At 43.0% G+C, this 13,019-nt stretch overlaps 1 protein-coding gene across 1 annotated transcript in view; it reads right to left on the bottom strand.

Moving 5' to 3' along the window:
* Positions 1-12,507, bottom strand: part of nlgn2a (neuroligin 2a) — a 102,229-nt gene extending 89,722 nt beyond the window's left edge. Inside the window, exon 1 of the mRNA XM_070854437.1 lies at positions 11,982-12,507. Within this exon, the coding sequence (XP_070710538.1) occupies positions 11,982-12,489 (508 nt within the window). The 5' untranslated portion in view covers positions 12,490-12,507. The remainder of the gene's footprint in view (positions 1-11,981) is intronic.
* Between the last annotated feature and the right edge of the window lie 512 nt (positions 12,508-13,019).

The following is a 13,019-nucleotide window of genomic DNA, read 5'->3' on the forward strand; positions in this document are numbered from 1 at the left end:
CGGCTTCAAATTGGCGTTGGCCCAGTGTACATGTGGCAGGACTGGCTCCACTGCCGCTGTCCATGGTACTGAAACGTGAGCTGACATGAGTGTGCAGTGCATGCTGCTCTTCTTAGCAACTTTTTTTTTTTGTTTGCTTTTTATCAAATTGCAAAAGGAAATTATCGTGCGCTGCAGAATAATTTAAAAAACATGCATTCCAGTAAAATGAGTGAATCAGTGAAATAGTCTTTATGTAATGATTTGATACCTCATCGTGCTTTGTGTACTGTGTAAAATATCTTACTATCACAATACATTATCATTATATAAGTAGCATTTCCTTATTGTATGGACTGTGTGGCTTGTTCATAAATGTTTTCATTTAGTATTTTAGTGGGTGTAATGGGCTACATAGGCTGCTTTTTCTCTTTGCTTTTTGACATGGATTCATTGTTTCATGGCTCAGTAAATTCCAGCTTCTATCGCTTCATTTGTTTTAACTTAAAGACCAAAATAAAGACAATCAATCAAAAAAGACTGACAAGATTTCCTGTGCGAGTTCTAAATAGCGCACTGTTTGCATAACCTTTACTATGTATAGCACTTGGCTTTATAAGAAGCTTTCACTGGGGACAAATTACAAATCTGTATCTGCCTTTGTGTTTAAAGACCGCCACATGCTTCCTTTTGGTAAACACATGATTAAATGTGCATACGTCACTCCACATGTGACATCATGTGTTTTTATACATCTGTGTACATTTAGATATGTGCATCTGTGTGCTAAATTAAGTGTGTGTGTGTGTGTGTGTGTGTGTGTGTGTGTTACAGTGACCCAGGTGTTGAAGCTGCACAGATGATGAACTCACAGCTCCATGGATTAAACTGAACTTCCAGTCATTAATATTAGGCGTCAGCTTGAACCCAGCAGCTACTCTTGCTAACTAGTGATTTATTGCGTCGCCACGACGCATTGACTTTTCTCCTGCGTGAACATATCAGCAGACTTGTTCCACCAGAGGAGGAGGTCTTACCTCTGGATAACCTCCTGCTCTCTCTGTCTATTCCTTCATCCCTCCTTCCTTTTAATCTCTCCTTTTTCTCTTTCATTCTCTCTGCCCTTACCATTCAGTGCTGTGGGAGGCACTGTGAGCAGTGGGACCTGGCAGAGGGAGCTGTGTGTGTGTGTGTGTGTGTGTGTGTGTGTGTGTGCAGGAGGGGTAATTTGCATTCACCGCCACTGGCCACCTCAGCTTCAGAAGCCCTGAAGAGATGGCCCTTTGAGCTGTATTGAAAGGGATGGAGTGTGTGTGTGTGTGTGTGTGTAAGCAAGAGAGAGGCAGATGGGAGGTAGCTAAAGAACAGGAAAAGGAACATGTCTCATAATGCAGCACTGACAGTGTATGTGCACAGTCCTTGTGGCAACAAGTGTGTAAGTAATGTACCAAAAAGTGTTGCCCGTGTGTGTTTGCCTGTGCGTACTGTACATGTGCATCTTCAGTAGCTCAGCCTTGGGGCAAACCAGTGCCATTATTAATCCCCCAGTCAGCTGAAATCTGCTTTTTTGCAGTGTGCCTCCCAGTTTGCTGGGCTCTTTGATCCTCCTATATCGTCTTTTCTCAAGGTTACTTTAATAACACTTCCGGTCTAAGAACACAAGCAATTTCCATGGACAGGGGGAACAGAAGCAGATGTGATCCTGTTAAAGGTCCAGTCTGTGCTGTAATCCCTTGTAACCTTATAGTATTACTTGATTTTCTCTTTCTTCTCCCTCTATTACAGTGAAAACAGTCCATATTCACTGTAAAGGATAGAAAATGATTCCTGTTTAAGAATCAAATAAGAATGTCTAATATAGTTTCACTCGGTTCAATACTACAATTCAATAAATTCTTGCAACACTGCACTAGCCTGTTTCTATACTCAGGCTTATCTCTATTTCACAGCACAACAACGTGGTAACAGGATAGCTGACCACGCTGGCCTGAAATGGCCAACTCAGCAGTTCAGAATGTGAACTGTATCAATAAAGTGGAGGATTAATTATAAAAAGGCAAATACACAGAGAGCTGAGGACAATTTATGACTGCTACACATTATATGGCAAACCTGAGCCCTGTTTATCCCGATTGTTTAAACACAGTATTAGAGTTAGCTGTGGTTGTGCTGTAAAAACATCACTACAACACCACAAATACTCTCAGAAATCCAATATACCAGTAGGAAAAATACTAGCAACAGTATATAAGCACTATACTAGTAACAGGGGAGAGTTAGGAATAATGTTTTTCCAATAAACAACCACATTATGCCTCCAGCACTCGCAATTTAAGGGCTCTTTCATACTTAAAACTTAAACCCGTTCCTTTCTGGCATTCCTGTTCAAACTACAGCAATGATTATGGAGAAGTTATCTAGTGTCACATTTGTTAAGTATTTTCATGGTACTGCTGTTGTCATAAAGTGTCTCCAACATCCATAAATGGTCTGCTTTTCATTTCAGTTTTTTTTTTTTTTTAAAAGATTATATACATGTGTTATTTAAAGCTCCATTTGAGTATTTCTAAGCTGCTCAGGGGCTGTGGAAACTAATTGTAAACACAGCATTGACATATTGTCACCGTGTTAGCAAACAGGTCCTTATTTACACATCCAGAAGATTCAGAGCGACATTAGTATTCATTTGGAGTCGTGTTTCTGGCTACCTGCTGAATGTTAGTCCAATGTTCACTCTCCCTTTAGCTCTGGTTTAGTTTCCATCAACTGCTGAGGAAAACATGTGGCTTTTTAGCTGATAAATGCTCCACTGTCTTCACCAGCTGCCAGATATCTTTGAATTTTGGCCCTTTGGTGGTGGCTAGATCAATGGGTGGAGCAATGGAGCCTTTGTTCTCACCATGCTGCTGCAAATGGCATTACTACACCAAGCAGGAAGGTTGCAGGCCACAAAACCAAACCAGTGAGCTAAAAGATGTTAGCAGAGTGACTCCTTTGACATGCATTCACATATCTGATCATTTTCTTCCATAGTTTTAAAATAAAACATTGCAGATTTCATCTTTTAAGATTTGGGTTAATCAGTCTTTTTTAACAGGTCTGAACAGATCCTCTTGAGACATATGAAGAGAAACAGGAAGAGGGAGTATTGTCAGAATGTTCCTTAGTCTGACTCTGAACCCCTGCCCAACCTGTGGGTGGGAGCTTTTTATAATGGAATGTTTAATTGATAGGACAGACTTCATCAAATCCCATTAGATGTACTTCATCAATCCCCGAGTTAAATCAGATGATATCCCAGATTGTGCTTGAGCGTTGGTACAGAAGCCAAGCCGCCAAAAGAACATGGATAGTCAAAGCCTGAGAGCTTATTATTTAAGTACTGTTGTAAAGTCAATTCACTCTCCTGAGGCTAAAACGATCATTTAAATGGACTGTCTACAGCTAAATCCTATTTCTGCCTTCATTGCTCATCCAAAGCATATGGTGATGACTGGGAAGCTGTGAGAATATCAGACGGTAGGTGGGGGGTGTGCTTGAGAGAAAAAGAAGGGATGAGGGAGAAGGGCAGGGAGGCAAAATGGTGGTAATGCAAAGGGAAGAGAGGTTGGATTCAAAGGGTGGTAATGAGATGATGAGGGGGATAGAGAGAAAGATGGGGGAGGACATGAGAGTCATCAAACTGATGACCCACGTGAATGAAACAAAACACATAGGAACACACCTTAGAGTTCATTAGGATCACGTGACGTACATACAGATGCATACATATATGTACACACACCCACTGAGTAATAAGACCAACCAAAGCATGCACACACACACATACATACACACACACACACACACACACACACACACACTCCCTCTTTAAATTCCCTCTCTTTCTCTCCATCTCTCTGGCTTACAGGCTATAAATAGCTGGAACTGAGCCCTTGCTAATTCCTTCATTCAGAGTCTAGTGGAAAGGCAAAATGCAAGCAGCCTTTGATGCGCGCCCTGACAGGAAGATACAGGAAGTGGTGGATGGTTGCTAAGACAACCCCCCCCCCCGCCCCACTTCCCCTTTTCCTGTGTCTTCAATCTAAATTCTGCACTCCTTGAAACCTCCCAAGCTCTTCCCTGGTTCTCATCCTCTCTTCATTCCAGTGTCTCTCACTGACTATACTGTTGCTTCTCAGCCTCCTTCAGAGGGTAACTGAAGGCTTCAAAATGTGATCAATATCATAATCTGGCAGCGTACTCCGTCTCAGTCATGTAATCGCATTATGAAACTGCTGCATTCGCTTCCATCAACAATAAGTAAAGATACTGAGTGACATATGCAAATCATTTCTCCGATTACAGTCATTATCGATTCAATGACTGTATTTTGATTTAATGGTTTTCACTGACAGCTATGAACTCAAGAATTCAGTTCATTGGATTGAAGTGCTCAGGATCAGAAAAACATCCCAAGCATGAAGCACATTGAGATACATTGGCATCATCCAGCCATAGCTAGCAACCGTAGCCAGGTACAGCCCAAAGAGTGGTGTGGTTTTTCTCAAAACCAAAAACCAAGAGCAAAAGTGTTTGTAATGTTATCAAAGTGTTGCGTACTTTAGTTTGAGAGCTACAATCCAGTGTGAAGATACTCTTTACTTTTCCCTAAGATCAGGAAATCGCCAGTGGTGCTGTCAAAATCCAAGCGGTGGGCAGAAACAGAAGACAGATCTCTACACCTTTAAAATCATAACCAATTATAAACTGGGCTGAATCCCACACGGAGGGTTTTTTTTTTCTTTCAGATAATCTGCTCTCAAATCCAAATATACCCTAAAAGATTTGCACGTCCATACCTACAGACACACATACTCGCTTCCATTCTCACGCCTGACATGGGTTTCCCACCATCTCTTCACTTCGTCTGCACTGTTGTGTTTGTCTTGTAAGACACATCCAGACACATTTCTTATAACCTTTCCTCCATTTCAAAAGTCCATCAAATTCACGCACACCAGCTTGGCAGTCAAAAATCTCCCCCTGTCCTCCTCTCAGCTCATGTCTCATATTGGATATTGTACTTCTGTCTTGAAAGGAGTGACATATTTGCAAATATTAAACAGAGATAGAGTTTTGTCTTCCCCGGGGAACCCCCTTGGCATCTTCACTGACACGTTGAAGGTTTTAAAGGTGCAGTGTGAAGGATTTAGTGGCATCTAGCAGATGAGGATCCTCCATTTGTCACAACACAAAATGGTATTCACCTTCAGACCACATTCAAGCTGCCACTTCAACGTAAGAATGCAAAAGGTCCTTGTTTGTTCATTCTGGGCTTCTCATGGCAGTGCAACATGAAGAGCTCCTTCTAAGCTAATGAAACCACAACGGTTCTTAGTTTCAGGTGATTATACACCACTGACTACATCACTATGGAGAATATATTCCATTTCTGCCAATACACCCCCTAAATCCTACAGACTGCACCTTTAAGTAAAACTCCACAATCTTTTTGTATTTCATGTGTCTAAAAAAAACCAAACACAAATGGGAAATGAATCCCTGTGAGTACATCTAGAGGTACTACAACAAAGGCAAATGGATTTTCTGTTTTAGTATTGAAGATGTTTTTGTCCCTCATCCAAGATGCTTCATCGCTTCCCCGGCGTGTATGTAATCTGCTTATCCTGGCTTAACATCAAATCAGCTACATGTCATTCATTATTGTCCAAGCCAGTCGATCTGATCGACCTCACCAAATTTCATTTCAAATATAGATTTTCTTGATTTATATCTATTTTTGAGGGGTGATAATGTGATAAATACATGTATTTAGCAAATAGTAAGCCAGTTATTCTAAGGTAGCCCAATAATGAGACAGAATTGGGCCTAAAACTTGTCTTCATTTTTTCCTTGTCAGAGTTTTTCACAACCAGCAGACACCCTGTGTACTGCGGCTGTCAGCAGCCTTTTCTCAGTATGTATGGGACTATCCTAGATGGATGGAAAAGTTCAAAGCGAGTGACCGACCCTGGCTGATGTGATTCTCTCTTCACCCTCACCACCTACCAGGGTAAGACAAAGCCTCAGACCGAGCAGGGCAGTTGCCGTCTGCTCCGCAGCGCCTCAGGACAGAGCAGAGAGCAGGGAGCAGCAGACTGAAGAGAGTCAAGGGAGAGGGGAGAGGTGAAACATGAGAGGAGGCGTATAAAAGTGAAGATGGACTCTGTCAGGTTTGGTTTGTAAGGGTTGGCCCACAGGCTAGATGAGGCCCTCTGTTCTGACCTCCATCTTCTACAAAATGACAACTACCTTGAGATGCCTGACTATGCTTCTCACTCTGTCCTTGTCTTTTTATTAAGGGGTCTGTTTTGTCTCCTTCAGTTCTGTTGAGCACGCTCACATCCAAGAGAACTTTAGGGTATGTGATAAAGGGTGTGTGTGTGTGTGTGTGTGTGAGGGAGAGAAAGACTGTGGATATTTCACGAGCCCCGTGGGAGCTACAGGCACCCACACTGTATGTAACAGTCGTTCTTCATTCTAGGGGAAGTGCATTCTGCCTGCAGAAAGATGGTGATCTATTTTTCCCCAATCTTTGTTTCTTACAGGGAATCAAACTGGGGCTGGTGGGAGAAAGAGGCAACATGAAGAAAGAGATGGAGCAAAATAATCAAGGTTTTTCCTGGCATCAGAAGCAATATATATCATATTGCCACTGCTGCGTGCTGGCACCTCTCCCTCTCGCTTTCCATTATTCATCTGTTTGTTTTTATCTCTTTTATTTATCTATTCATCTCCAGCCCTTTGGCAATGCCGATCGCAGCGCAGCCCTCGGCCGCTGTGTGCATCATTGTGTTAGTATTGAACCCTTCTTGATGAATCTCCTCAGAAAATTGAAATATTGCAGAATTGGGAGATCTGGGAACTTGAGTCTGATGCATAAAGATAGATGAAGTATCGGATGGAATAATTTATAAGGCCCCCTGCTCGCACCCTGCAGCTTAGCCCAAGAAACATGGTGCTGACAATGCTGAGGTTAGCGGTTCAAATCCCGGAGGGTTATCTGGCAAAACCGATGCATACCCTCCTTCAACAGGACTAATTGAATGGAACTAGTAGCTTAAAAGACAATTTGTAACAACTTATTAGGGTTAAAGCCCAGCCCTGCCACCAATTAAGTTCTTCTGAGTGTGGTAGAGTCTGTCTCAGATCCATGCTTCCTGTTTTTTTTAACTCAATTCTTAATTTAGGAATTATTGATCTTAAAATGCGGTCTCATAAGCAGGCTGTCAGCATTTCACGAGCAACTCATCCTGCCTCCACACCAGCTGCATTTTAGTCCCACATTCAGCCTCTGAACACCTAATTGTTTGTGATTGCTGTTTCTTGTGAAGTTGACCTATGGAGAAAATGTCTTGCAATGGCTTGTGGGACATGCATACTGATACTATATATTGGTTGGTTAAAGGGTAACTGAAGGGCAGTATCCCTAAACAAATCCAAAAGTGTCACATGGACGGGTGGGAAGTGGTCTGAAGGGGAAGAAAATGTACCGCCAAATACAAAAACTACAATTCAAACTACAAATGGTACATCTAAAGCTGTGGAAAATAACCAAAGAAAAGACGATATTCTCAGGGATAATCAGTGGAAGAATGGGATGGACAGTTTATGATTTGGTTGGAAGAGTTGTGATGAAGTGGTGAAATGCCTGTGGCAAAGACGGGCTGTCGAGGGCTGAGGCTGCAATGTTGGAGTGGAGAGGCGGAAGGAAGGGTGATGAGCTGTGAGTGGCAAAAAAAAAAAGAAAAACAGTCAAGTGATGGAAGCTCTGAAAGGGGAACAGAGATGTGTCAGTGAAGAGAGTTTTAGGGGTGAAAATCAGTGCCTCCCAATACACCAGTGTGCAAATGTAGACAGTAGGAGAGACATAAATGAATACACGTACTGATATTGGTATCAGTCTACTGGGTCTCCTGATGTGATAAAATTGAAAAATGCCTCGTCGAGAGGGTTTTAAATTGAGGATTTACACGTGCAAGTGGGAAAAGGTCACGGTTATGAATGTTAAGAGCTGAAGCAAAGAACTAAATGAGGAGTGGCTTTGCAAGACAGTACACAACCAATAAAGATGATACACAGCCGGTGAAGGTGCTAAGCAGCCTAAGCTGACCAGTTACTGCTAAAATCAAACCAATGGTTTCTCCAGCACTGCTACGCCCTTTGCTTAACTGCACAAAGCTCAGCTATGTGAGATCCTCCATGTTGGTAAACATTTATGGCAAGTTCCCTTTCTGGGGCTGCTGAGTGCAGCTATTCCGGCTTATTTACCATGAAGCCTTGTTCTGTGTTAACGGCTGCTGACCGCTGAGAGAAGCATGTGGTTTGTCTGTGGGCCTGAGGCGGTGGCAGCAGCAGCGGCGGCGGCGGCGGCCTCTCGTCCATCGATCCACCATGACTCTGCAGGAGCCAGATGAAAACCTCTCCCTATGATTTATGGGATGTCATCTCCAGGGGGGCCAGTGGAGCCAGTGGAGCCCCTCCCTGCCTACATTTGGTGAGGGAGCAGCCTGCCGGAGGGTAAAGCCAGTTCCCCTGGGTCCTAGGCCCTGATATTCTATACTACCACATGGACAAACAAGCTAGGTTTATGGTAAATACTGCATTGTAGTGGCTTTCCAAGGACCATCAATTTACTCTTACAGAGTTACTAGTAAGGGAAATCCGGGACCTTATTGAATTTAAATCACTAACCATTTGCAGAACTTGTCAGAAAGAGTATTGCATACTATGTATTTTCATGTATAAGTTCCCACAATTTGTTGTGTATAACACTGTCTAAACTGTGATTCATTAAGCGTAATGATAACAATGTTTAAAGTTAAGACTGATAGTAGTTAAAGAAATCTAAAAGCACTTAACAACTACCCTTGTTAATCAGATTGTACTTTTGTATTATTACTGTAAGCTGATTAGTTTCCTTTCTTGGTTTGTTCCATAAGTATTACAAATTCAGAAACATATTTATTCACAAGTGCCATGGAACTAATGAAAAAATGACAACACGTGGCTAGTTTAGCAATTTACTAAGTACTTAAGTATTAATTAAGGAGGCATGAGTAACCACCAAATGTTAGCGTATTTGTTTATCTATGAATAAACACACATCCATGTCAGAGTGTCCCACTTTCCTCCATTTGCACTGATGGCAGCATTAAGAGGTAATTCTGCAGGCTTAATCCACTTAAAATTAGAGGAGGTTTTTAAGGATTCTGTCTTAAGGGTGTCCTAAAAAAAGGATACAAGTAAAAGGCCTCGGGAGACTCTGGGAGATGCAGCATTTATGTTTTAAGAGTAAGAAGAATAGATGGGAGAGTGTGAGTGTGTATGTGTGCTACTATGTGAGCATATTCAACTTTGCATTGTGTGACAATGAGTGGAGCTGACAGCTCCCACGGACGGCGAGTCGTGGATGATTTTTTGATCCATTGCCCAAAAGCTTTTTCTTCTTCTTACTTTTCTTGTCTGCTCTCTGTATCTCGTGTGTCCATTCCTCTCCATGTTTCCTCTCCTTTCCTCCTCTCAAATCCCTCCCCCAGCCGCACATGCAAAAAATGACTTAAAATCAATGCGGGAGGAGAAGCAGAGGGAAGGAGGAGCGAAGGGAAAGACAACCCAGGGGCTTTTGGAGGAGTGCTGAGGCAAGCAAAGCCGTGCCTGACCTGACCACCACAAATATATCACCGATGATGATTATCAGGGATAAAACACATTTATATGTTGTCACTAAATGTTTTTAACAATAAATGAAGATATATTTATCCCATTTAAACACATTTGCAGTGTTAGTATTCTATTTTTGATTTAATAAGCATCTGCCCACACCCTCACCGATACAGTGATGTATTATGCTGACAACGTTGGGCGTAATGCTGATGTTTCTTGTTGATGAATGGAGGTCACTGTTGCAAGGTGTTTTACACCTGTGTGACATTTCCGGGCAGTGCACTGTACACCAATTGTGTAAGCGAGTGCGTATATATCTCTCTATGTTATGGCACTTGCATTTCCACCAAGTCGTACATCTCAGAAAACAGAAAAAAAAATATGTGGTGTGACAGTGTGAAATGACTCAAGCCCTGATGTATAGTGTTCTATATGTGCCCGAGGAGCTATAAGTGGCAATGACGGGCTGTCTGGGGCTGAGGCTGCAGTGTTGGAGTGGAGAGGCGGAAGGAAGGGTGTTGAGCTGTGAAGGGCTACAAAAAAAGTCCAGTCCAAGTGCTGAAACGAAGATGGAAATGTGTTAGAGTGAAGAAAAAGTTCAGAGTGGAAACCAGTGCCTCATCACTATAGTGTGTATACGGTCATCCACACCAGTGAGCACATGAAGACAGCGAGAGACATGTAGACGATTACACACACACACACAAAGGCACACACACACACACACACTGATATTGACATCAAAGCGGATCATGGGGGGTTCTTTTCTACGGTGACTTTTTACATTTGCAATCCTGCTATTGTGCTTGAAACTAAATAATGAGAAAAATAACCACAAACCAGAGATTGTGTTGGTAAGATTCCACTTAAAAGCTGCTTTCTGGTGACCTGAAGTCGTTTGGGGTCAAACCAAGTTATCAGACACTGTCTGCATGTGAAACCCACCAACATGATTCTTGTAGCCTTTTTTTTTTTACTGTGAGAGCTGCTGGCTTTGTGCAGCTTGTATTAGAGATGTAAAAATGAAAAGATAAACGTGAGCCATGTCTTACAATACCCTCGGCAAGGAGAGAGAGAGAGAGAGGGGGGGGGGTGATGGAAGTCTCTACTCTTCATATCACACCTGCTGACAAAATGGGAATATTTCTCTTTTATTGCTCACAGTCCTAATAGTGCTCGGGCAGACAAAAACGTCTGCAGTATGATCTGAGTTGAGAGAAGAGGGTTCTTGACGGTAAAAAAGTAAGAAAAGTCAGATGTCACGTAATCCTTTTCTAATAAAGCACTTGGAAACTGTTTGAGTCCTGGCCTTTGTTCTCCTGCTTTATAACACCTTGAATGTGATGTATTGTAAAACCAGGGAAGGTAACTGAAAAACTCTTTGACCCTCCATGGAATATTTGCATATTGCGTCTTTTTAAATAACCCCCCCCCCACAACACACACACAAACCCCATCCTAAAAACGAATGGTCACTATCTACAAGAGGCATATGCAATATTTATGGTGTTCTAAGTCAACCTAGAAAAGAAAGAAAATATTCACAAGAGTTTTGCAGATATCTTTTTTTACATTAAGTGAACTTCCCTGGGCTCTTGTGAGTGGTGCTAATTGACCGTTCGTTAAACCCCTCCCTGTGCAGTGACTGTCTTAGAAACCAGAACTAGGCACAGAAGCCTGTCAAGCTTTGGATTTCTCCACATTATAGGGAGTGTGGTAAGTAAAAAAAAACACAAGAGCAGTGTCAGGACTGGATTAAACTGTGTGTATATCTGCTGGCAAGTCTAATTAGCACACAGGCATACCTGCAGCAGGAACCTAAACAAGGTGTTATGACGACTGAATAAATCAGATCTCACATTTTCCCCGATGTCTATACATTTATATAGCCATCAAATGAATGAATGACTCTAAGACCTCTTTCAGGGTTCTTGTTTTAAAAAGAGATGGCTGGAAATATTGAAAAGTCAGTAGTTTCCAACCAACTCGTGAAGGAAACAAAAAAATCTGCTCGTTGTCCAGCTGAGAAAATTAGTGAGAGCTGTCCAAGTGCTGTTGGGAATCAATGACCCATTAATGCAAACATTAATGGTATATCTGCCCTGGATAGGCCTGTGTACTGTGTGTACTGTGTGTACTGTGTGTACTGTGTGTACTGTGTGTACTGTGTGTACTGTGTGCGTATGGAAAGCTTGACAGGCATAGCAACGGTGACTAAGGGGACGGGGCTTAGCAAACAGTCAATCATCTATTCACTGTTCCCATTTCAGCCCTCATTTAATACGTCTACTCACCGTCCTCAGTGGGTACGTAGATGTTGAGGTAGAGGCAGTCCTCACTCTGGTTCTGGATGTAACCCGCCGCCACATCCAGGTTGTCTGTGAACCATACGGGAAGCATAATCTCTGGGAGCACGCCATGGACGTTCTGAGGGCACACGGGGGCAAACTGGGTGGCATTGCGGATCTCCTGCCAGGATCCCGGAGCTTCAGGCGGCTGAAAGCGACGGTCGCCGATGGGTGCTGTGGCGTAGGGGACGCCAAGGTACTGCTCTACAGGCCCCAGGATCTCATTGTTCAAGTCCTTCTTGATACCTCTGAGCTTGCCGTAGTTGGTGGTGACAATGGGGTGTTTGGAAGGGTCCATTTTCTGGCTTGACGCCAGGCTGAGGAGCAGGATGAGGCCTAACACGACCATCAGGCACCAGTCTGTCATGAGACTAAGGGGGCGTGTCCTAGACATCAAACCCCGCCGACTCTGTTTACTTAGAGCAAGTGGCAGAGGGTACATGACTGGATTCATACTGTTCAGCCACCTGCTTTTAGTCTGTTTTGGAGTACTTCAGTCTTTTTATGAAAGAATGTGGTTTATAGCCAACAGTATAGAAGCAGGCAGAACCTGATGGACTAAAAGAGTTTTTTAGAGGTTCAAGGCCAAGACCAGGAGTGCAGAGTGGAGGTGAGATAGAGGGCAAAGCTGTCGTTGGGAGGGGGAAGACAGGTCCTCGGGGTGGTGGAGAAGGAGGTCGCACCTCGGGGTGGGTGCCAGGTCAGTGCTGATTCTGAGCAACGGCGATCCGAAACGCTTCCCCAGCCATGGTTCTGTTGCGTTCCATCCCTATCGGCCTTCTGTAATCCAGATCATTTGATTTGAGCAGCCACCAAATTCTGCAGGACACAGAGAAGGAGAAGAGAGGAGATTTAAAGGACGCTGATACATAGAGAGAAAACCAGAAAGGCAGAGAAAGGAAGCAAAGGGTGATGAGGGAGAGGGAAAGATAAGAGAGATTATAGCTTATCTGAAACAGAAATATATTCCATTAAATGTTGTCG

The sequence above is a fragment of the Pempheris klunzingeri genome, chromosome 23 (assembly GCF_042242105.1).
Source record: "Pempheris klunzingeri isolate RE-2024b chromosome 23, fPemKlu1.hap1, whole genome shotgun sequence".
Lineage (NCBI taxonomy): Eukaryota > Metazoa > Chordata > Actinopteri > Acropomatiformes > Pempheridae > Pempheris > Pempheris klunzingeri.